Source organism: Lynx rufus, unplaced genomic scaffold (assembly GCF_022079265.1).
Source record: "Lynx rufus isolate CCGP_SWC_20201006 ecotype Redwood Valley unplaced genomic scaffold, mLynRuf1.p SCAF_27, whole genome shotgun sequence".
Classification (NCBI taxonomy): domain Eukaryota; kingdom Metazoa; phylum Chordata; class Mammalia; order Carnivora; family Felidae; genus Lynx; species Lynx rufus.
The window spans coordinates 12,617,702-12,642,969 of NW_025814842.1; the positions used below are offsets into that span (position 1 = coordinate 12,617,702).

Below are 25,268 nucleotides of genomic sequence, written 5' to 3' on the forward strand. Positions count from 1 at the left end.
CTCCCGTCCCTCCTCCCTCTCTCCGCCCCTTCCCCCTTCTCTTTCTCCTCTCTTTCTTCCCCTCTCTCCCTTCTTTCGGCCGCCGTCTCCCCCGCGCCCTCCTCGGGGCGGAGGGAAGCCGAGGAGGGGGAGGGAGGGGTTGGTGTCAATTTTTTTGTGTGGCCGCGGCCGGAGCCTGTGGCGGGCGGGCGGCGAGCGGGGAGACCCCGGCGCGGCAGAGCCATGGATGGCCCGACGCGGGGCCATGGACTCCGCAAAAAGCGGCGGTCGCGGTCGCAGCGAGACCGTGAGAGGCGCTCCCGGGGCGGGCTGGGGGCCGGCGCGGCCGGCGGCGGCGGGGCCGGCCGGACCCGGGCGCCCTCGCTCGCCTCGTCGTCGGGCTCCGACAAGGAAGACAATGGGAAGCCCCCGTCCTCCGCCCCGTCCCGGCCCAGACCCCCGCGGAGGAAGCGGAGAGAGTCCACCTCGGCCGAAGAGGACATCATTGATGGATTTGCCATGACCAGCTTTGTCACTTTTGAAGCGCTGGAGGTAAGGGGGACCCCCCTCCCCCCCGGTTTCCCTTTATGCACGACCCCACTCGGCTGCGCCCTGCTCCGCTGCCTCCCCCGCCGCGCTCCGGTCTGTCTGGCTGTCTGTCTGTCTAGGCTGAGGTCTTATTGTTGGGGGGGAGCTGGGGGGCGCGGGCAGACAGGCAGCGGGAGGGAATCGCAGAGCCGTGCCTGGTCTCCTCGTTTTCTCGTTCTCGCTCGCCTTTTCCCTGCGCCCCCTCCCTGCACCCCCTCCTCAGCAGATGGGCAGGGAGAAAGGGGTTCAGGCATCACAACAATGCGCCCCCCTCCACGGATAGCTCTGCCCCTACTCCTTCCTCCTCTCCCTCCCCAATCATGGCTTCTTGGCTGGTGGAAGTCTCTTTGCTGGGTTTGGGGCGCCTGTGGACGCTTCTCTGTGTGCTTTCTACAGAACCATATGTCCGTGTGTGTGTGTGTGTGTGTGTGTGTGTGTGTGTGTGTGTCTCTGTATAGTATATACCTTTCCTGGTCCTGGGTGTCCTCGGGACTGGAGACTGATGGGGTTTTGTGGTTTCTTTGCCCCCCTCCCCTGCCCTTTTTTTTTTTTTTTTTTTTGGTGAAGCTGGGGAAGGGGGCGTTTTCTCTTGGTTGGGAGAAAAGGAGGGAGGAGGGGAGAGAAGAGAGGAAAGGATGGAATATCTCTATCTCTGTGTATTCTGTGTGGGGCTGTATTGCAGAAAGGGTTAATTATATATATAATATCATCTATACACATACATATACACACGTGTGTGTGTGTGTGTGTGTGTGTGTGTGTGTGTGTACATGAGCAGTTTGGTTAAAGGACATAAAAAGGTACACCAGGGAGGACTGGTGGGAGGAAAGAATAAAATCCTAGCTGGTATCTATTTGAAGGGCTTGTCACCCAATTGTCCCTCTCCCTTTCCTTTTTTTTTTTTTTTTTTTTTTTGGTGTGTGTGTGTGTGTGTGTGTGTGTGTGTGTGTGTTCTCTTTTTCTTCCTGATTGGCTTTGTGTGTATGTGTATGTATGTCTTTCTTTATTCCTTGGGCACCTGCAGTGTTGATTTCCAAATGCACATTTTCCTGCCAGCTACTGGCTCCTGGGGGTGGGAGGAGGTGGATAGAGGGAGACTGTCCAGGGGCCTGGGGGAAACTATCTTTACCTGCAGAGATCATATTTGGTGCTAGCATCAGTCATTGGCCTCCACAGATGTAACCCCCCTTTCCTCCCCCCAACCTCCCTGTCCCCACCCCCAACACACCACACACACAGAAGGCTTTGAGATTCTGCAGAGTTGGTCCTGCTTTCTTAAGCACAAAACCCAGATAGGAGTTGGTTTCTAGTATTTCATGCACCTGGTGTGATGGTTTGACGTTCCTGAAGGAAACTTTTCCCTTTCCTTCTGGTTTTTTCGCTGTTATTATGGTATTGTTTGAGATGATCGGGTGTAAGCTTTGTTAATGACAGCTTAAATCTCACATGCAGTAACCGTACAGGTTTAGATTGCTGGTTCTGCGTGTGTGCTTGGGTGTCAGGTTTAAATATTTTTAAAAAGGAAGCTATCCTGTCAGGGTTGTTCTTTTCTGTTTGAACTGCTTTTTGGTTGGGCCGCTGGTGGTGATGGTGGTGGATGGGGGGCCAGTGGTTGGGGAGGAAGGGAGATTGGTGGTGATGGTATTGGTGGCCGTAGATTTTGATGTTAGTGATTGAATCAGTTACCCTTTGGTTCTAGAACTGGTGATTTATTGGCTAAAATGGATCTTACACGATTATTTTGAGTGTTGAGGCTCACCACTTATTAGGATAATTCTAACTGTGGCTTTAACTTTGCCAAGGTGGGAGGGTACTGTGCAGCATGACTTCTTTCTCTCTTTCTGTCTTTCTCTTGTGCTTTGAAATAGATATTGAAATGGCAGCATGTATCCTAATAGAAAATGCTGCCTAGAATTTGGTTCACCATTGCTTTCTGTGATTGGGTTAGGACATTATTTGTAAGAGCTGGTTACAAGTGGTTCTGCTTTCTGCGTGGTCCTCCTGGGTTGCTGTGTGGCCCCTTACAGTAAGTAAGCAAGAGGGGCCTGCATTTTCCCATGAACATTTTTGAAGGCCAAGTAGAGGGAGGTATAACTTATGCAGTAGTTTTTAATTTTAATAAGTAGATATTTGATTGGGCTTGCGGAATTTAGTCCATTTGGCTTTTGAGAGAAAATGTACCCATTCTAGTTTCTTTTGGGTTTAAAAAACTTAAGTTTTAGGAAAGGTCGAGTTCAAAGTGTAGCATCAATACCATTCCTTTCCTTACCGTGATTGTTTTTTCTGCTACTTTTCTAGATCAAAACCCAGGTTACTTTGGTTAGCTGAATGCTGTGCTGCCGTCATATCTAAGTATCATTTACATATCTGTAGGTAGATCTAAAAGGCCTAACTTTTTAAAAACCTTCTTTAAAACTTTCCACAAAGATTTAAACACACACAGTAGTAGAGACAGTAGTATGTATAATAAACTCCAATATACTCAGTGCCCAGGTTCACTAACTACCAACTCATGTCTCATCTGATTTCATCTGTATCCCATCTATACCCCCTTCCCAGATGGGATATGAAAAATAGGTAAATATTCCTATATGTATGTAATGGTAATGACTCAAAACAACAACAACAACAACAACAAAAAACAACAAACAACCCAGAAAACCAAAACCCCACCAGAAACTCTATAGTAGTACCATTCTCACACCTAAGTAAATTAACATCAGTTCCGTAATGTTCTCAACTATCCTATTAGTATTCATTCACATTTAAGAGGCCTGCTTTTGTAGGAAAGATGTGAATAAACTTTTCATACCCAGAACACACAGTGGGGAATAAAAATCATCATATATGTCTGGTTCTATGGGAAAAGGTAGATCTGTTTGCTGCTTATCACATTTGTGTCCCTGTTGGATGGTCAGATGTATGTGTATAACGATCATTGAAACCTCTGGTGTCCTCCTGTTCTCAGTTTACAAGATTTAAACTGAACTGTCACCAAGAAATGTGAGGATTTATTAGGAAATCGGCAACTAAACTATGAACTTGGACAGAAATATATGTTAATGGAGTGCTTATAAATGTTAGGAATTATTATCGATGCCAAGAGTTACCATAGTACGTAATATGGTTTTGTGCCTTGTGTTTAGAAATGAAATCAATTGTCACCACGTGTCATCAAGGCTGCTGCTAGTAGGATGTGATAAGAAACTAGAAATCTTGGCTTGCACAGCTAGGCTTGTAGCTTATGCTGGTTCAGAGCAGTAGCTGGCACACTGTGCTGTTGCATACTTAGAGTGTTAATGGACTCGTTATTTGACTCTGTGATTTTGTCCTGAGTAGCTCATTTTGACTTTCCTTTTAAAAAAGAGGCTCCTAAGTTCTGAAGAGTGCTGATAAAAACTGTTCCAGTTCAGCTCTGGTTTTACTAATGCTGGAGTAAAAGCAAGAAACTTGCCTAATGAGAACTTGCATTTTTATGTTGATTATTTTTCAGTATTTGATTTTTTATTTAAGGTGATGAAAGCTGTAGGGGTAGTTTGAGAGGTCCCAGACTTTATAGGCAGGGAAACCGGCTGAGGTACTTTCATATTCTGCAGGGATACTTGTCTCAAGTAATTGTGCCCTGAAGTTCAAGTATATGATTGTGAAGAGTCTTATGATAGAAGATAAGAGGGTAGGTGAGGAGGCTAAAGTTGAACATGGTGTTCTTTTCATTATGCATTTGAGAAGCAGAATTACCATTTCGATACCGTATTGTTTATTTGAATATTCTTTGAATGATGGGTTGAGAGTGAACATCCAGATACCATGCCTCATTTTTTTAAAAATGGCTTTCAGCCAACAAAGTATAAATGGAAATTTGGGGTTCTAGTACTGTCTGTACACTGATGTGCCAGATAATATTGCCTTTCTGTTTTTATTAGGGTTTCTTTCTGTGTAGTCTTGATTAGGAAGCCACATGAACACCATGGTTGAAAATTTCCCTTTGCAAATCCATCATTTCCCCCCTCTGTTACGCATGGGTTTTAAGGGCAGCCTCTATATGTACAACTGACCAAAGATGAAGTTGGTGGGATTAGCAGACAGAAAGCCAGTTGGGAGTTTTGCAGGCTTGTGAAAATGAAGGAAGAGTTACTTCTGCTGGTTAGAGGATCAAACCAAGACTCTTATGTGGTCTTCATTTCCGAGTAGTTTCAGGGCTTACCTAAACAGTGGTAGCATAAATAGGCTATACAGAATTTGAAGTGCTTATGACATGCCATGTTAGTAGGCTCTTATAATTTAGTGTGGTCGAATCTCACTTATTTCAGTTGCTTGAAAAACATTAATCATGTTCCTTGTATCAGTCAGCAAATATTTATGGAGTGCCTAGAAAGAGTGCAGGGAAACCTAAAATATATATAGTACCTTGAAGGAGTATGCAGTTTAGTTGATAAACTAAGCCCAGCACCTTTAAAATAATTTTGAAACAGGTGCTCGAATGTCTAATACCAACTAAGTGCAGTAAGCATTCAGAGTAGGAGTAAGGAGATAGGCTGAAGTGTTTGAGAAAGCTTCTTGAAGAAGGGGCCTAGAAGTTTGAAGTGATTTGGATAGATAGGGAAATGGGCGATGGAGAGAGACTTCCAAGAAGAAGGAATAGTGAAGAAGAACAGAAACAAGAGGATTGAGAAGGTGCTATTTGATGAGGGCTTGGGGGTAAGGAAGAACTGGTAGAAATGAGTTACAAAATTGTGTAAGTAGGTGGACACCTGTGCAGACATCTGTTCCAGGCTTGGCCCTCCTAACTAGTTGAGTGAGTTTGGGAAGTTACTCTCTAAAAGCATAATTTTCTTCATCCCTTAGTTGAGAAGTTTAGACTAATTTTAGAGCAAACGTACCCAAGTTGGAAGGGAACCTAGCTCTGCTGGATGTTCATAAGTGGTGTTCCAGATCAAAAAAATGTAATCTACCCTCAAGTAGTTTTGGAACCTGATGGGCAAGACAAAATTAAACGGGTGGCTCGTTCTGCCAGAATTAAAAGCCTTTTCATTATACGAATGCGAATTTTGAATATCAGAGAAGACAGTGAGATGTGCTTTATTTCCTTGACCACAGGGCACTCTTTCTTACTCTTGGCATTGTAACCCCTAATCCAATATGGGGAATGCTGCAAAGCATCTCCAGGGTCCTTTCCAGATCTTGGATCTTGGTGATCTCTCAGTCTAGGGTGAGTGGGCTGGTGATAGATGACTTGGAAAGTCAGGCTCAGAAGTTGGAGTGGAGGCTGCTGCTTAAGTGTGAATGGCAAGGGGAAGGGGAGATGTAAATAATGATGGTTAGTTCACTTCTCCTGCTCCCTTGTCCTGCCTGGTGTCAGTGCTTTCATTGATTGTTAGCAACCCCACCATGAGGTGAATGTTGGTGAGTGATTCTCATTAATAGCCCTTTCAATGTGATGGCGGCCCTGATGCCAGCAGTTCTGATGCCACCAAGCTGCCCTCCAGCCAGTGTGTTTTATTGTCTCTTGGTCCTTTCGGTTTCCTGTATTGCTGCTTTTTAAGCAAGCTGGGAAGGAGGGTTGGATGACAAAGGAGGTTGACAGTGATGTTAAAATAAAGGTTTTAAATTGTCTGCCTTTGGCTCGTTTATGTATGGACTGGTAGTTCAAGAGAGGTCAGAACCCTTCTGCTGTTACACAGCCAGGGAAAGCTGTAGAGCTCTGTTTTTGGTGGATTTTTCAGTTTCTATCTTAGGAAGTTTGGGATGGGACTACAGAGTAAATGGGTCAGTTCTAGCATTTCACTTCTGAAAGTATGCCTGGGATCTAGGATCTGAGGAGTTTCTAAGTGGTGAGAAAGTTTTCCTAAAAGGAAGAGTGGCAATAATGTGCTTGGTTATGAATTCAAGTATTTTACTGTGTGTACTGAATTTGAATATTTTACGGTACAAAGCAGAGCATCAGTGAGATGAGGTTGAAGATTGTGATATGGTTCCATGTGGCTTGTGTTACTTGTTGAGATTGACTACTTCACTTCTTTTTTGGAAGTAGATAGGATATAAATGAATCCATAAATTTAAAAAATGAATCACAAAGTTAGTGATTGCCTTTGATCCTCTGACAGTGTTCTCTTGAAAAGGGGTTAAAAAAAACCTGAGCATTCTGCATGATTCAGCGTTGAGGGTGATAAAGAGATTCTGAGACTCTTCTATGCAAGTCCTATATATACTGTGAAAAATAAATGGCGATTATTTAGTTTGAGAGAAGGTTAGGATTAGATATGTCCCCAAACAGAAAATAATAGTTGAGGTCAGCTGTTAACTTAGGTCCCAGTGGCTATAAGATTGGGAAGCTTTTGGACAGAGGTCTATAGCATTTCTTGATAGGAGGGTATGTGCGTGTGTGTGTGTGTGTGTGTGTGTGTGTGTGTGTGTGTGTCTCCACATGCAGAGGGTGGAGGATGGTGGGTTGGTGGCTTTACATTTTATTTTTATTTTACCCCTATGCTGTGATTAGTCAAATACTTTAAATGTAGACTAACTTTGTGAAAGTGCCTCGTGTTATTTTTTCTCCTCAAGAAACCACACTTTTTTTTTCATGGTTAATATTAAACCTAATATTCTGTAGATATAGGAAAAAAGAACTTAGTGCTGGGATAGCAATTGGTCATTTGAGGAAGTTCTGAAAAAAAAATCAAGTAGATTTTGAAGTTGAGATTTGAAAACTCTCAGACAGTTGAAGTTTGGAAGAGCAAGATGGGGATTAATTTGGTGAAACCCAAGACAGGAAGGGATCAAAAACAATGTAGGGACATTGTTAGCTAGGTCAGAACCATTTTTCTTACATAATTTGTATGTGTTCCATGAGTAGATGAATGCAGGTTTTTTTGTTTTTGTTTTTGTTTTTGTTTTTTTCACCTGGAAGAGGGGCATAGAATTTTATGCTTTTGAGACCCTAAATTTGTCTTTGTTCTTCCAGGTCTGAGCTGTGTTCTTTCATTTTTTTCTAACCAGCCTACAGGGTAAGGGGGTATGGTGTCATTAAGTTACAATTGTAAGGTTACAAAGAACAGGTCCTCTTTATGCTGTTAGTAACTGAGGAGGGGGAGAGTGGGTTTCACATAGTCTGGGTTTGTTTGCTTGCTTAGGAGGAAACTAGGCAAGTATAGGCTTCTTTCTGTGGCTCAGTCATCTTCAGGTCTCTGGTTCCATCCTTTGCAAGGTGACCTGTAGCCTGCAAGCATGTGTCTTGCTGCTTTCTTTGCAGGCGTTTATTGCACAAATTGGTGCATATAGCAGTCTCATCATGGGATCCAGTTAGATTCAACTATCCATTGCTTGTCCCCTTCCTTCCCTCCCTCCCAATTTCCCTCCCTTCTTTCTTTTTCCTTTATGAGGTAGAACTATCAAAATTATAAATGCAGTTACTAAAAGCTAATAGATTTAGGAACTTGTGGATGAAAGGTGAACATTTTAATATTCCACACTTTTATCATTTGAGTTTCACCTGTCTGAAGGACTCGGATGTGAGGGAAAATTGCTTGCCACAGTTTTCTGGGCTATTTCAGCTCCTCGTTCTGATTTCCCATTCATATCTGAGCTCTGGTTAGAGTTTGCCTGAACAAACACCACGAATTACCAACTAGTACAAACAAATAACATTTTAAAAGACTTGACTGTCATTTTGGCTTGCTACTGTACCTCATGGTGCCATATCTCCTTATACCTTTATTGGAGTCTTGGAAAGCCCAAGTGCAGTAAAATGGAGTCACAGAGGAGAAAGGAAGAGCCCACAGTTTGTAAGTAACAGAAAATGGCTAATACAGGTTGGGATTCATTTTTGCCAGAAAGCCTTAAAATTGCAGGTACTTTGTGATTGGTATTAACTGAGGCATTTTAAAATGACCCGGACTGGATACAGAAGCATGACCCGTGAAGACAAATTGTGACTCTTGGTTATGTGGGTGAAATCTGATACTTTACAATGGCAGGGAAGTCTGGGATAGGGTTTAAGTCAATGCCAGGGTCAAGTTGTGATGATACCAGAGCGATGTCGTTTTCCTTGTCCCCACACCTACCTGCCACTGTAGCACAACACCAACCTCCCAACCTTATTTCAGGTTTCTCTGTAAAGTTTCTGATGGCAGTGATATTTTAGAGCTTGAAAAGAGAAATTAAGAGAGTCCAGTATCTCAGTTATCCCTCAATAGTTACACTGAAGTAGACATTTTTTGGTTGTTTGCTAGGGTCCCTGTTCAGTTTTGCTTGCTGGCTATAGGTTGTTGGCTAAAAGTTGTTCAGTGGCTATTTTTCTGGAGTAAAAAACTAAGTAGAACAAGAAATAAGGAAGAATGAAAATGTAAATCATTGGTGAGGATTAGATTATCACTTGTTTTCCGGCCACAAGCTAGAAATTCCAGTGTTCTACCTATTTTCTCTGTACCTGTTCAGTTGACGAAAATACAAGGGTCCTGGATTGTGTTGTTCTAATAAATGATTTTTTGTTGTTGTTGTTCAAGTGAAATTATACTTTCACTGGGGCAAAAGGGAAAGCAGGTGTTCGGTATTGTGCATTGCTGTGAATTGCAAAGTTTGTTCCTTGCTCATTGGTTATGGTGATCAGTTTGATTACTTGTCAGAGTTACATTTTGAGATTAATGTGCAGAGCTACATCTTTAGGAGGTGTTATCCTAAAGTTAGGACTCCAGTTTTTTTTTTTTAGAGCAGTCTTTTAATGCATTTCACTCCAGCCATTGTTGGCTGCTGTGCTTTCCAAGCTGTCAGTGGCATTAGAGGCACAGATGTTGTCTTTAGTGATGTAGTTCTACCTCTCATTTTGCAAATGAAAACACAGCCCAGAGGGGTTAATTGACCTGCTCAAGATCACACTGGGAGTTATGGCTCTTACTGTTACCCAGTGAAACTAGGAGGCTGCTTCTGCTTAGTAGTTGGATTCCCAAGGATTGGGAATTTAAAAGGAGGTTTTTAAAAAACAAAAATAATAATGCAAACGAGGATGAATGCTTGTAAAGCTTCCTATTTTTTCCAAGAAATTTTCTGAACTCAGTATCAAGAACCTTTTAAAAGCATTCTGCTTCCCCCCAGTGTATCACCCTGGAATTCATTGGCCTTTCTCTGTGGGTACGTTAGTCTTTTCCAAATTCCCTCCTCCTCTACTCCCCATAATGAGGACATAAATGAGAAAGTAAATATTAGAGTGATGACACAAGAGTTTCTCATTCTTGAATGTCCACTGGAAAGATGCAATAATTATTTGGGATATAAGATGACCTTAATGTGGCCTACTTAAAATTTTAACATGTTTTATTTGGATATAATATTTTCTTCAGCCCAGTAATCCAGAGAAATCCAGAGCCACTTAATAGCATTGGTGGCAGAATATTTGAAGTGGATTTAGGAGTATAGTTGAGTTGAAGACTCAACCAAACTTTTCTTCTGAAGAAAAAAGACTCAAAATATTAAATCCATATGACGTGTTGGCTAAGGCATCTTGCCTGTTTATTGCTGAACCAGAAAATTTATAACAACTGTTTGTCATGTGTATATATTTATAGCCATTCATATAATGAAAAGAAGTTTTCATGAGATTGTAATAACATATCAAGATGGATGTAATTAAAACAGAAGCAGATTGACACCCTGAATTAAATGCAAACCATAAACCAGGATACCTGAGCATTGTGCCTTACATATTTGCTAAAGGGGGCAGTCAGCCAAATATGCAAATAAAAAGACATTGATGAATTTCCCTGGATGTGTGTGTGGTTGCAGAGAACCCAACTATTTTATTAATCTTTTATCAAACATTGTTTAGGTTTGCAGCAGCAATGGAATGTATTAATTTGGCAGACCAAATAGCTTAGGACCAGAAAGTAGGAAATAATAAGGAGAAGACATGATTGATATACTGCTATAAATAACACATGCGACTGACAGAGGGGCTGAGTAATCTTTAGATCTGTGCTTGATGTCATTAATGGAGTTGTTAAACCAGGATGTTTGAGTCGAACTTCAATCACTGAGGCTACCTCCCATTTAAAATGCAGACCTGTCTCTAGTTACACTCTGAACTGATATGTTGACAAAATTGGTGTAAATCGAATTTTTGTAAATTGGATCAAATGCACCAAGGGAATCTTACTGTGAAAAATAGGAGTCTTTTTTTTTTTTTTTTTAAATCAAGTATAGTGCTTCTCTGCAGGGAAGGTGGGATTTGAGTAGAGTGGGTCTCTTTAGATGGGCATTGCTTTCCTTGAGACACTTTCCTGCATGTGTTCCCTGTGTTCCTTTAAGAAAGTGACTCTGAGGTTTGTGTTTTCTGTTCAGGTTTCATACCTCACTTGGTTGGTGCTTCCAGAAATAATTGGTGGTGATTTGAATAAACCCAAACCATTCAGATTTCAGAGGGTAGTTTTCAAGTGCATGCTAAGGAGGGCTTGTGGCTATGAATATGGAATATGATTTTCATGTCTGTTCCATGGGGGAGTCCAGGCATGTCATAACCACTTCAGAGTCATGATTGTATAGAAACACCCTAGCTATAATTTTTTGATATGGCAGTTCAGTTTTAAAATTGTAAAGATGCCAAATGCAGGGCTGTATTGTTATTAGGGAAGTCGGTGACATCTGTTATATCTTGTTAACCAGGGGAGGAAAATGCTTTAATCAAAACATCTAATTATGCCCTCTCAACTGATGAAAGATCTTTTGCTAAATTTTTGGAATTGGCCTTAATGGAAGAAGCTGGCCTCTCCAGGAACTGTGAAGTAAATTTACTCTTTTTTTGAAAAATTCTTATCCTTAACCATGGTGATATAGGATGTTTTCATTTTGTCAAATTGTTCTTATACTGTGTGTTGAAAATAGATATTTTCAGAAGTTGTCTAAGCCAGCATGAAATTTTGTTTTTTTCCTCCTTCTCACCCCCATAGCGTGTGAGGTCCCAGAGGGAGTTTAAATATCCAGATGTGAGCCTAGGAGGATATGTGGTGGCTCAGAGCCACCTGGGGAGGGAGCAAATGATAATTACAGGTGAGAGGCAGGGGATAATTCAGTCTCTGTGCTGGGAGGTGCGATTTCACACCTGAATGTTGAAACCTGCTATGCCTAGACAGTTGTGTTGTTTTAAAATTAGTTTTATTAGTCTAATATAGAAATGGACCAGATTGTTCCAGGTCACTTTTAGTTGAAGGAATATAACTGTTGTTAAATATTGATTCCAGAAGTATTTCCTGTGTTTAAGAGTAGTTTCACACAGTAGTTGAAAATATCAGAAACTGTTTAACTCATCCTATCTGCACCACTTCTAGCTTCCATGATCGCTTCGTAGAAAATTGTTAAATATTTTGGTAATGCAGCTTACCACTTCGAATCAGACTTCAAAGCCTATCCAATAAAGCCATCCCTTTATCTATATTTCAGCCCATAGTTAATTTTATCTGCAGCTATTTTGTTTCCAGAATCACTGATGATAGTGATGATGATGACGATGATGATGATGATGATGATGATAAAATTTATTGATAGTCTTAATGCTGGATATGGATTAGGTCAGAGAAATGCTTTATGCCTTAGCTCTGAGAAGTATTTCATCTTTCTGAAATGATTTTCCCATGGATTGAGATCTTGGGGCCAGCCTAAAGAAGTTTTTGAAGCATTGACCATGACACAATGTACTCTGTGTTTTATTTGGGATCTAGTGGGAAGTTCAAGTGCTATTAATTTTTTCTTGATCTGTTATATGTTCTATAATGGCTTATTGTGTGTCCCCTGGGAGTGTGACTGGAACCTTGGAAAAGACAGCTAGAGTTTTTTTAACTTAAATTTCTAATACATTGTTTTATTTTCCTCTGTCCTCTGCCTTTAGTCTCTGTACTCTCCCCACATGCATCATTCTTGGGATATTTGAGGCTCTCAGGATTGCTGCTTCCTTTACTCAGTAATCCATGCATAGTAGGTACTCAGTGCTTATTTTCAGTTGACCTGGTTATACAAAAATTCCATGAAAAGACCTTTTTGAAAAGGGAGCCACTATTTACTGAGTATTTACTCTGGGCCAGGCATTGTGCTCAGAATTTTTCATTCATCATCTCATTGGAGCTACCTTGTGAAAAAAACAAATGATTTCCCTGTCTTACAGTTGAAGAAACTGAAGCTCAGAGAGGTTAAGTCAACTTGCCCAGCCAAGGTCAGTACAAGAGAGGCAGGAAATGCAGTGGTTTATACCTGGCCCAAAGCTTGTGCTCCTCACCCCTTTCCACCTTTCTTTTTAATGCAGATTCGTTTTGTGAGAGAGTCCCAAATGGGTCTCTGGTAGACCACATTTGTTCCTGGCTGCTGAAAATTGTCTTGATTACAAAGGAATTTTCTAGATAAAATAATAGCATTTAGGGAGGGGAGAGGACCTCACCATTTTTGGGGAAATTCTTTATTTTCTTTTTAAGTGTTGGAGTTTACAGTAGGTGGCTGCCATTTACACCGTACAACTGCAAGCATTTTGTGGTTCTCCCTTTTTTTTTCTCTCTCTCTCTCTCCCCCAACGCCCCCCTTCACTGTTTATCCCTGTATTAAAATCTGACCTTTTCCCAGGTCACTTAGCTTAGGTAGATTTTAAGCCTTTGTCAAAGGCAAGGGTTCAGGCTTTTGTCTTGTGTGATTTTGGAAGTAGCACTTCCCCTGGCAATGTATCTCACAATAAAACAGACCTTATTGCTAGGTTTTTGTTTTTGTTTTTAACTAACAGGTACTCCATTTTTCCTGATGGAAAACCGTACTAAATAGTTCTTTGTGTTTCTTGATATCTGTATCTTGAAGATACCTGGTGACAAATAGTGCATTATTTCCTCATTGTTTCCTTTCATTATTCTCAGCACAGTTGTGAATCGGTCTCCCCCTTTCCCCATTCTACCGTGTAGAGGTTTGTTTATGTTACAAAGAGTATGCTAATGAATGTGACTGTTAGATTTGCTTCTTATGGAAATCCCAACTGTGATTAGAGTACTTTATTTATTTATTTATTTATTTATTTATTTATTTAGTGAAACCCCCTCCTCTTCTCTGGGCCAAGATGGGCCTCGCAAGTTCTTGGCCCAGGACTTTAGGATTCATACCTGGCTAATCCCTTGAGAAGTAGTAAAACACACGTACTCACTGGGCCTGAAATTTCACAGCATATCTGGGTGAATATGAAGATCAGTCAAGTCAAACATTTCTCTGAACGGTCTCTTTTTTGAAGATAGGCAGTTTTTTCCCCAGAACTATCATGCTCTGAGACATGCAGTATTGCTCCTCTTTCCCAACTCCTTTGGTGAGAGCATGGTTATCCTTTGCACATTCAAAATGGAAACACAGTAGATTTCAGTTTTTAACCCAGTTTCTGATTGTAGGGGAGACCCAAGTCAAAGCATATCTTTTAGAATTTAATTGTAAAAACCCAGTGTAATGGGAACCAGACCTTTAAGTCCAGGGTTTTAAAAGTGATCTCTTACACCTGAATTTTATACATGGTAAAATATGAGTTCTGTATTACCTCTAGGGCCTGTTTCAAATTGTGAGCACTCACATAGGAATTGTGTGTTTTTTAACTTTTCCTTGTGTTATTCCTTGCCCCTCTGGTGGTTTATAATTCCCCGTCGTGATGTTTTCGATTAAGGAAACAATGTGGAAGGACTGGTAGAAGATGGGTGTCGGCTCCAGGACAGTGAGTGCCCTCTATTTACAGTTTACAGATGAACGTTACTTCAGCATTCTTGTTATAGATTTCTACATCTGCTGCCCATATTTCATCTGTACCCTTATTTCATTTAATATGTGTACCTGGGATTAAGGACAGAGAAATATGTGTGCTCAGGCTGATTTTGAAATTACACTATTGAAATACAGCCCATATGGCCATTGTAAAATGGTTAGTACTGCATATAATTGCCTTCCCAATGATGTGCTTTGTCATTACTTCCATCTTCCAAGAAGCACTCCTGTAGTATGCTGACAGCAATGGCGTCATTAGAAAACATATGGACAGGCAAAGGCATTAAATTGTCTTTAGTTTAAGGATTAGATTACAGTGTTAGAGGATGGGTCACCACACTTCCAGTTGAACTCTTGTTCAGCACTGCTAGTCTGGATGCTGTAGATTGCAAAGGTCCTGTTGACTTGTTTGCAGAGTGTTTTTTATATCTTCCCTGCAATTTTGAGGAGGTCTTTTAGCTGTTCATAAGACCTCATCACAATATTGTAGCCAGTTGGCTTCTCTCGAGTATTTCTTCCAACTGTTCATGCCTCCTGCAGAGTTTTTCTCTAGGACACTCTCTCCACCTCTGTTTTCCTGTGTGTAAGGTCATTAGATGAAAAAAGAGACCAAGTAGTGGAGTCAGGAAGCCACCAGGTGGCTGCCATGTTGCCCAAATTTATATCCTCCATTGTATAACATCTGTCTCCTCATGGGTCCTGACCCCACTGTCCTTCCTCCCTCTTCCCCACTTAAAAGCAGTGAGAGACAGGTCCTAGAGGCCCAGGGACCATGTGACAGCACATGGAAAGAGACACCCTTCAACCCTTGTCCCGTGGAGTTGGAGTTTTTTTTCCTGGCCATCCGTATGTGTCTATTACTTGGTTGTAGATATTTTAGGGATGCAGCGGTTCTGGGACATAGTATGCTTTGAATTTGTAGTGTACTTTATGCAGCTGTCAGTGACTAGTAAGTGAAATCACAGAATGGAAAGTCACTCATCAAATTTAATGTTTCTCTTTGGAGTTTAACAGAAATAATGTGGACTTGGAGAGTTTCTGAGCAATAAATGACTTTGGAGATCACTTGGTCAGTGGTTTTTGGGTACCTCAGGGGCACTGAATCAGCTGAGGGGAGGCCCGGACCTCATTTAACCAGAACTCCATCTTTACCTGTTGTATCTATTAGGGTAAGATTCTCTTTGGGAAGTATCTGGATTCTTTCATTTATTCTTCTATTCAAGAAGTGTTTATCACTGCTTCTGTGTGTGAGGCAGGCAGTATTGTAGGCACAGGGGATGCTGTAGTGACTACGAGAAATAGATATCTGCTATAAGAGAGGCTATATTCTAGCAGGGTGGGGGACATGCTATAAATTATGAACACAAATATATTGGGTGCTGATGGGTTTTTAAAAGCAGGATAAGGATAGGATAGTGAGAATCTAATATGCATATGCAGCTGTGCAATCTTATGGAGGGTAGTTTAGGTGGGCCCTCTCTGAGGAGGTGGTATTTGGACAGAAACCTGAAGGAAGTGAGGGAGCAAGAAATGTGGATGGTCAGGGGCAGAGGATTCAAGGAGAGGGAAGCATAAATGTGAAGGCCTTAAGGAAGGAGTGGCTTGGTGTGTGGGGAGCTCAAGAAGGCCATCGTGGCCAGAATGGAGCAAATGAGGAGTGGGACAGAGATGGGGGAGGGGCCTGTAGGAGCTTTTAAACCAGTGCGATTGAAGAAGTTTAAAAACAGCTGAAAACAATTGTCCAAAGTTCTCATTTCCCAGCTCAGTAAAGTCTTTGAATTTTCCCACGATCACCCAGCTGGTGTTAAAACAAACCCAGATCTAGAACTCACATGTTGTATTCTTTCATGGAAGCTTTCCATTGTACCTTGCTGCTACCATTCCAAGACTTCTGAGCCACGGGGCATCTGTTTTGGAGGCCAGAAGACTTGTGTCTCCTCTCCTGTTTATCGGTATGCTTCTTCTAAAAGACATGCTTCAAGAATATACAGAATTCCAGGGGTGCCTGGGTGGCTCAGTCAGTGAAGCGTCCAACTTTGGCTCAGGTCATGGTCTCAAGGTTCATGGGTTCAAGCCCCACGTCGGGCTCTGTGCTGACAGCTCAGAGCCTGGAGCCTGCTTTGGATTCTATGTCTCCTTCTATCTCTGCCCCTCCCCCACTTGTGCTCGGTCTCTGTCTCTCAAAAATAAATAAATGTTAAAAAGAAAAATTAAAAGAATGTACAGAACTCCAGGACCCAGTCATCATTAATTGGGAAATAGCTGTGTTCTTCAGTGCCAGAATCCACCATCATTTGAGTAATTATTTGAATAACAGCAATAATGGCTAATATTTATTAAGGGTTCATTGTACCTAGAACATTATCGCATTTAACCCTCACAGCAACCCTGTAGGTAACATATTACTCATTTTAGAGATGAGGAAACTATGGTTCAGAGAAGTTAAATAACTTCTCTATGGTTGTGTTGCTAGTCTGATTCCAGGGTATGTACTGCCTCCCTGATGAGGTGGAGGGGGTGCACTGGTCTCTGATAAACTTTTGCTGGAATATGCTCTTCCCATCCCATTTGAAGATGGCTCTAGAGCTGAGCCCTAGAAGTATTATACTGTCTTGTCACAACCCCCTTTCATGTCTGCACATATTTGATTATAAAGAGGATTTCACAGCCAGTCTGGCTCAGTCCTGGCAACTCTGCTGATTTTAGGTGGATTGCTGGTTAAGCAGATACCTTCAGTCTTTCTGAGCTGAATTTGGAGCATTTTTCAAGACCTGTGCTGTGAAGTGTGTTACAGAATTTAGGCCAGTGTTTTCAAGTCTGCAGACCCAATTGAATTGGTCTTGATTTTTTTCTCCTCCAGTGAAGTAAAAGCCTCAGACACCACTGGTGACTATCTATACTCCTTAGGAATGTAAAAACCATCTTTTTAGTATTTGTGCTTTTGAAGATCAACATATGCTGAGCTTGCTATAAAATATATTTGTGTAAAAATATGTATGTATGTGTATAGAAAGCATAACAATAACGAATACCCATGGACCCACCACCAGCTTTAACAAAACTAGGCATTTTACCATACTTTTCTTAAAATGGCAGGTTAGCTTTAATGTGTACTGTGTGAAGGGGAAGCGAGTGAAGAGCAGGGGTTTCTCACTTGGCTACACGTTAGAATTCCCCTGGAGAGCTTAAAAAAAAAGAAGTCCTCATACCCTTGGGAGGGTAGAGGCAGTCCCTACCCCATCATCAGAACTTTAAAAAGCTCCCTGGGAGATTCTGTTGTGCAGTCAGGGTAGAGAACCTGTCTGGAGGAAGGTGTCCGTTTTTCTTCACTGGGTTTTCTCAGGTGCCCAGTACCAAGCCATGTGATTAATGAGTGGTACTCCCAGCCTTTATTTTTCATTTTTCCTGTTGAACTTTTTAATGTGGTCTGCTCTCCAGGATTCTCAAGGGTGATGTCCTCCGGTGCCTCCTCCTGATACTATCTTCCCCTGCCAACTGGGGATACATTTACATATTTGTTGGAAAGGATTTAGTGATTAGGAGTTGAGGCATTAGAGAGGGAACTCAGAAATTCAGAAGTGTTGGGAGCTGTGGTTGCAAGTGGGATGAGCTGAACGTTATTATAAAACTTAGAAGTCAATGGGGACACAGCGTTTCATTTAGAAAACTTGGAGGCACATGCATCTTTATAGGAAGGCTGTGAGCCGTCTGGTGGTAGTTGAGGGCTTTTTTTTTTTTTTTTGGCCTGAGTCACAGCTTTATTGGTACTATGTGGGTTAAGATGTATAGTAAGGTATGTTCTGCCAACAGAGTGGCCAGCTCTGTGTGGACACATCTGAGACTGTGACTGTGACATTTTCAGAAGTATTGTCAACTCTTGATTATTTGGGGCCTAATTATCTCCTGTGGGCCTTAGCTTTCCAGGGCACCCACACCTCATCCGTTGTGTCAACACCCTCATTCGTTCGATAAATGCTTATTGAGTTTCTCTCTGTGCCAGGCACTGTTTTAGCCACTGGGGTTTGTAAACAGAGCCCCTGGCTTCAAGGAGTGTCTTTCTGTAGGGGACAGGGGTGTTACATTCTGGTGTCATGTTGTCCCCTGGCATGTTTAACAGAGAAAAAGGTGTGGTGGAGCTGTAATTCTCCTTCATTAAGAGCTCTAGGGAACCATTTGGCAGGTAAGAAGTTTGCCCTTTCTCCCTGTGACGTGGTTCAGTCATTTTGGTTACAGATGTTTTCACAAATGTGTTCCTTCAAGAGAGGCTGAATGCTGGGACATTGAAGTTTGGAGGGACTTTTGGAATCTGTTGAATTTTATTAGTTACCAGCTTTAAATGAGGGGAATGACAGCTCAGGTCACCATCTTGCAGTTTCTGAGTTTGAGCCCTGTGTCGGGTTCTGTGCTTTTCAGCAGGCTCAGAGTCTGGAGCCTGCTTCCGATTCTGTGTCTCCCTCTTTCTCTGTCCCTCCCCCACTCACACTCTGTCTCTCAAAAATAAATAAAAACACTTAAATTTTTTTTTAAAAAGTGAGGGGAGGGGCGCCTGGGTGGCGCAGTCGGTTAAGCATCCGACTTCAGCCAGGTCACGATCTCGCGGTCCGTGAGTTCGAGCCCCGCGTCGGGCTCTGGGCTGATGGCTCAGAGCCTGGAGCCTGTTTCCGATTCTGTGTCTCCCTCTCTCTCTGCCCCTCCCCCGTTCATGCTCTGTGTCTCTCTGTCCCAAAAATAAATAAACGTTAAAAAAAAAAATAAAAAGTGAGGGGAATGAAATAGACCTACAGTAGTTTAAGATTCAAGCTTAGGGAAGATCCTGAAGAAATTACGATACTCCACTCTCTTTCTGTTTCAAGTGGAATCCTCTAATCCACCTGTGTTCTCCCAAATTCGAAGGTAAGGAAGGTAGAAAGGGAAAGTTTATTTCTAGGGCTCTGTACTGGGCCAGGCTCTCAGGTTACTCTCACTGGGAAGACCTAATCAGAAGTGAAGCTTAAATCTGTCACCATCTTCCACGTGGTCAGGGAATCAGGCACTGATGAGTATCTTTGGATTCCTGATAGAGGGAATGCATTAGAGATGATTTTTGGAGTCAGTCAGTAAAATGGATCATGAGAAGAAAATGTAAATAAAGTTTGAGGGAAAAAATACTGAATAAGAAATCTTACAGATTTTGGGTTAAGTGGAGGAAGAAAACAGTGGTAGGATGTGATTTCTTTGCCTGGATCATTGTCTTTACCAGACATGGTTGTTGGCTAAAGAAGCAAAAATAAATCTCCTCATATAAAGAATGCTTTACACCTGTAAGCTCATTGAAAAGAATCACCTGGAATAATTAAGAAACCCAAATATATATAGTTTTATAAGCTTTTGGATTGCAAAAGTAGACTCTGACTTCAGTGTATGAAAGGGTGGGTGGGAAATGAAATTTTTTTGTTGTTGTGGCTCAAAGGATAACAACACTTTGTTTTTCCAGTTTAGGCTTTTCTGGTGGTTTTAGAAATCTGTGCGTCTCCTATCACCGTGTGTCCAGGTGGATAGAGTCCAGTAGCATACCTGCCCCATAGGGACTTATTTTGGGAATAAGGGCAGGCACTTCTGAGAGTTTACAGAAGTGAGATTTGCACCAAAACATAGGGAGAGGTATAAGATGTTTCTGTTTCTCCTCTGATTAGGAAGGATATGAAAGTACTTAACTGTCAACTTTATCTCCACTGTCAACTTAATATTGATGTATCCGGTAATAATAATGGGAATTAGCATTTATTGCGTGCCTACTGTGTATGCTAGGTATTGTTCTAATTGCTTAATTCAGTTTGTGTAATCCTCACCTGGCGGTCTGGTGTGGCAGGTATGAACCCTGTTTTGTAGGAGAGGAAACAGCTGCAGAGAGTTTACACCCCAGGTCACAGGGTGTATTAGTGGTGGACCCCGTACATTGTGGCTTCAGAGCCTGACTTGAACTACTGCATCACTGCACCACGGGACTAATAAATACATGCTTCTCAACTGTTTTATTCTGACGCTTTTTTTTTTTTAATGGGGCTTTTGACCCTTTCTTAATCCCTCCCCCTTCTGTGCATGTTTTCAGAGGTGATCTTACTCCCCCTTAGGGCTGTCACCTTATCACAGAAGAGAAAATGTAGATCTAGAAAATTATGTTATGTAACTGCTCTGTATGACCTAGTGCGTTAGTGGTAGGGCTGGGATGTGGAACCCAAGTTGCCTAATATATAGGTCACTGCTTTTCCCACTGCACTGTATTGTTTCCATTAAAAATTTTTTTCTAGCTGAACTAAAAATTTATAAATTTAATTTGTGTCACTCCTGTGGGTGAACTAAATTAAAATAGCTAGGTACTGTGTGATTTCACCCTAGGGAGGAGGGTGGTAGACACATTTTAGAGACTAACATTTGCCTGTGGGGTTATCTGACCTACTCCTGAGGACGTCTTTCTGGCCTTTGGGAGGTTTACTTAAAAGCGGAGGAAAGTGTTTAGAGGAAATGCAAGAGCTGGCCTCAGACCTGAGTTTTACGTGATCTGAGGATTCATGGAAGGGCAAGTGTTTGTTTTTTCTTTTTTTAGATTTAAATTAGTTGTATCCCACTGGAGGGTAAAGTTAAAAAGACCTAAATGAAAAAAGAAAAAGACCTAAACGCAAGCCTTTTTTAGTTACATTTCCTTGTGTGGCAAATAAGATTTTAAAAGGAGGGTGGAAAGAGCCACCTTGAAACTTGGTGTTTGGCTTTTTGTTTTTGTTTGTTTTTTTTCTTTGGGTCCTGTGATTCCTTTTGTTGTAACCTCTTTCCTTGGCTAATGCTTTGTTTAAAAACAAGTGCTCTGGTATTCTAAAACAAATTATCCAGCAGGCTCCCTGATTGTGCTCTCAGATAAAAGACCCCAGGGTAGTGCTCTTTCTATCTTTGAATTGCTGTTGTCTGTGCATGCCCAAAAGCAAAATTCAGTTTTACTGCAGTGCTTCCAACCCAGATTAATGTGGTTGTCTAAAACTAGGGAATATGAATTTGAAAGCAGAACTGTGGATTGTGTTTAACCCTTCAAAGGTACCTGATGGGAGTCAGGTCTGTAGGGGGTAGCAGTTTTGTCTGGGGTTAGAAACTTGGGACTCCAGTTGTCTTCGAGTTTTTAGCCAAGTGACTTTGGTCCTGTCGTTAACTTTTAGGGAAATCTAAACTCTCAGTGTCACAATGATGCTAATGAGAGTAGGGGCAGACTCTCAGACTGTGGAAAAGCACAGGTTCAGATTTTGCCAGTGACCCCAAATCCCATGTGGCCACAGATGAGTAATTTGATTTCACAGTTTCTAAAATTTTAAGGAGGTTCCCAGTACAAGTAACTTAGTGATTATAACTTCATATCAGAATTCCTTGTAATTCTGGGGAAAACATTCACGAAAGCCTCAGCCAAGTATTTTATGTATTTGATGAGAGCACCCTTTCTGTTAGTAAGGCTTCTATAAAACTTTTCCAAATAGTTACACTTCCTCACCCATTTTGGGTATGGAGAATGGGGATTGGGTGGTTTCAGGCTGTTGGGAACCACAGGTTCTTCTTGCCTTGTGCGGTGGTTTTGAAACCCCCGGTTGTACATGTGCATACCCCAGGGTAGCTTCTTAAACATACAGGTTCCCGGGTCCTGTTCCTCATCTACTGAAAGTTAATTTCTGCTGTGTGGCCCTGGCACATGTTTTTGACAACCCCCACCCCCCAGGAGTTCTTTTACAGCAAGTCCCCTGCACAGAAGTTTTGGAATTGCTATTTTAGAGAATATTTTTCGGTGTTTTCTTGGGGCAGCAGTAATGGTAGCGCTTTAAAATAATTCCTATGCAGCCAAACCTTTTCTGAAAATAAAACACTCATGCCTATTTGGCTTTTAAATTTTACATATTGTGAAGTAGAACATATCCTAAAATAAGTATCGTGTGCAGCTCAGTGAATTATCACAAAGTGAACACCCAAGTAATCAGGACCAGGCAGTAGAACATTGCCAAAAGTATTTGATTTTTATTCTTCAAATTTATGCTTCCACCCCTTCCTTCTCTTCAAATCCCCAAAATTAGGCAAATAAGGAAAAGTTGATAAAACATTGTAATAAGGTACAAATGAAAAACATTCTGCCTTTCTGTACTGGCTTCTTCTTAATTTTTCTCATTTCTGTACGTTTTGGTGATGTTAAGTTTGTATTATCTTTGTTTTGATTCAGCCTTTATATCAGTTCCTGACAGTGACTATTAACACTTAGAGCATATATCAAGATTAGGCTCTAAGGTCTATCTTTTCTGAAATCTAATTCACTGAAAATGTTCTCATGATAGTTTTGAAAAATGTAAAATGACAGATTTCCAGCCCTGGCAGTTATGACTCTGGTAAACAAATGAGTCTTGTCATGACTGCGCCGGTCGCCTGGTAAACATGCCTCGCTGGCCAAATGCCTTTTATCTTGGTACTTGAGGAAAGGTGGCCTCTTAGTTAACAACAAAAAAGAAGTCCGTCCTTTCTCTCCACCCCAGAATAATCTCTCTCGATCCGTTCCATTTGGAGCACTTAAAACCAAAGGTGATGAAGTGCACTGAGGTTGTTTTTCCCTTTTGACACTTTAAGAATCATTAGATTCTTGGTGGGACAAGTTCTGTTTAACAGAAAGCTTGCTTGTTTTCTTTGGAAGGGGATACTTACTTACCCTATAGGGACCGGCAGCAGGCCCTGTGCGGGAGCTGTGTTGGGGTGAAGGGAGAGAGCTGCAGTCTTGGGCCGCAGGCCGTAGTGACTAATAATTATGTGCCAGCAGCTGCACATCTGTCCTTCCCCAGCAGGCACGTGGGTTCTGTGGATGTAAGAGCTGCTGCCTCCCCCGCCCTACCTCACACTCCCCCTGTCCTGGTTATCTCCAGTATCAACTAAACAGGTGACAGGACTCCAATCACCCTGCCTGAATAGCTTTCCATCTTTCCAAAAGTACACCAGAGGCTTGTTTTGTTACAGTACATTGATTAAATAAATATTCCTGTGTGCACAAAGGAACTGAAATCTGTTATGGCACTCTGCAGTTATCTGTCCATTAGTAGCAAAGAAACTATGGCCCGTTTTCTCCCCTCCCCCCTCCTTTTCTCCTCTCCACCAGGCAGATTCTCAGAGGTGCAAGTAACATAAATTATCTGACCTCTGCTTTCAGGCACGTGTGAAGCAGGAGGGGTAGTGTCATGCACTTTGGTGCCGCATGCCATTGGGGTAGTGCCCAAGGTGTATGGATAATAGAACTTGAGTGATTTAGATTCGAAGATTCTTTCTTGCTTTGGGGTTGTGGGACCTTTGTCTCTCCCCTTCAACTCTTAGCAGAAGTAGATTCGGGAAGGTCTTTCAGATTAGCTTGACTTTTTTGTACAGGGGAGGATGCTTCTGGTGTTGAAGTAGTTCTGTGTTTGGTGTCAGATGTGGAAGCCACAGAGCCTCTGTGAGGCTCGGTCCCATTGTGTTTATTTGTGTATAAGTACCCTTGAAATGGCAGTGACCGGAGGGACCCACACCATTTGGGCAGATAGCCATAGTGACAGTCAAGGGACAGGAATTGTAGTCACAGTGGGCTGGTGGGTTTCCTTTGTTTTTCAGGATGGGGGTGGGACTTGCTAAGATGAATGCATGTAGATAAGAAACACGGCTGAGTTAGAAAGTGTTGTTTGTAATCCTTTACCTGTAAGCGGTCAAGCATCCCAGTAACAAGGGATGCTTAATGCGCCAATTGTGAAGTGACCAGTGCTTTCCCTTTCATACGAGGCATCATTGAAAGGGTCTGGACAGGGAAAGGAGAGGGTAGGAGGAGAAAGAATGAGACTGGAACGTAGGAAATGAGGCTTGTGGAGAAGACAACTACAAACATGATTTTGGTGTGAAGGAAGTGTTGTGTGGAGAGAAGTGTGACCACAGGGAGGTGTTGAAATGTTAGCACGTCCTAACATCTCCCGCTAAGAGGTGACCCCTTTGACAGAAGTGGAACGGGTGCCCTTGTGTAGCTGTGACATTAAAAAAATTGCGAGGAGCCTTGTAGCTGTGTGGCTGGCAGGGACACGTAAGTGGGGAGAAGTGTTAGAATGTAAAATCTCTTAGTGTGTGTCTCTTCCAACTGACTGCGGGTAATTAGTTGGAAATGACATTAACCTAAGCTTAATTGTAATTTTGCATAGTAACAACATACCAGCTGTTCACTGTATTCTTTCCTGGTGGTGTGATTTAATTATTTTTTGCTATCTTTTAAGCTCTAATTTTATGTTGTGTTTTCCTTTAACCCCTCCTTGCTGCCACGGCCACAGCCCCCACAGTTGAGCAGTAATGTCATTTCTGCTGCTTTGGTGCCCACCCAGTGCTGAGGGCTTGGATTGCTCTTGGTTTTGCAAATCAGTTGGCGTTTTAAAAGGCCACATTGGAAAGTTACCAAGATGAACATGGGTGATTGGAAGCCTTGTTGTGGTTTTAGGATCCTCCAAAAGGTTTTAGCTTATGAAATAAATAATATGGATAATTCCAGGCCTATCAAAGGTGCTGAAAATATCAAGTGAACAAGCCGAAAGAGAACTTAATTACTGAACAGTGATTGCTCTGATATAACCAATTATTGGATCATTAAATGTTTATTACCTTTTATATGCTCCTTTCCCCCATAAGGGCAGTTTCTTTTTTTAAGTCATTAAAACAGAAATGGGATTAAAAAAAATTCTGCTTAAAAAATTTCCACGAGACTGAAGTATTAAAAAGGTCTTGTGTGATCTGACAGCTGAATAGCCTGTTTTTCTTTGGTCTGTTGAATTAGTAATTAATGAAATGTATTGCCTGAGCAGAGAAAATAAGATTAGTTTTGCTTAGAAAGAAAACAAAAGCAAAACATTAACCCATAAATGCAGGTTCATATTAAAGTGAAAAAAAAAGTATGAAAAGAGTCAGTCTCC

At 41.8% G+C, this 25,268-nt stretch overlaps 1 protein-coding gene across 2 annotated transcripts in view; it reads left to right on the forward strand.

Annotated features, from left to right (window-relative positions):
- Nucleotides 1-222: 222 nt before the first annotated feature.
- The window catches only part of AUTS2 (activator of transcription and developmental regulator AUTS2), a 1,118,970-nt gene continuing 1,093,924 nt past the window's right edge, over nt 223-25,268 (forward strand). For both annotated transcript variants that reach the window (XM_047089556.1, XM_047089557.1), the window contains exon 1: nt 223-531. In XM_047089556.1, coding sequence (XP_046945512.1) covers nt 223-531 — 309 coding nt within the window. The remainder of the gene's footprint in view (nt 532-25,268) is intronic.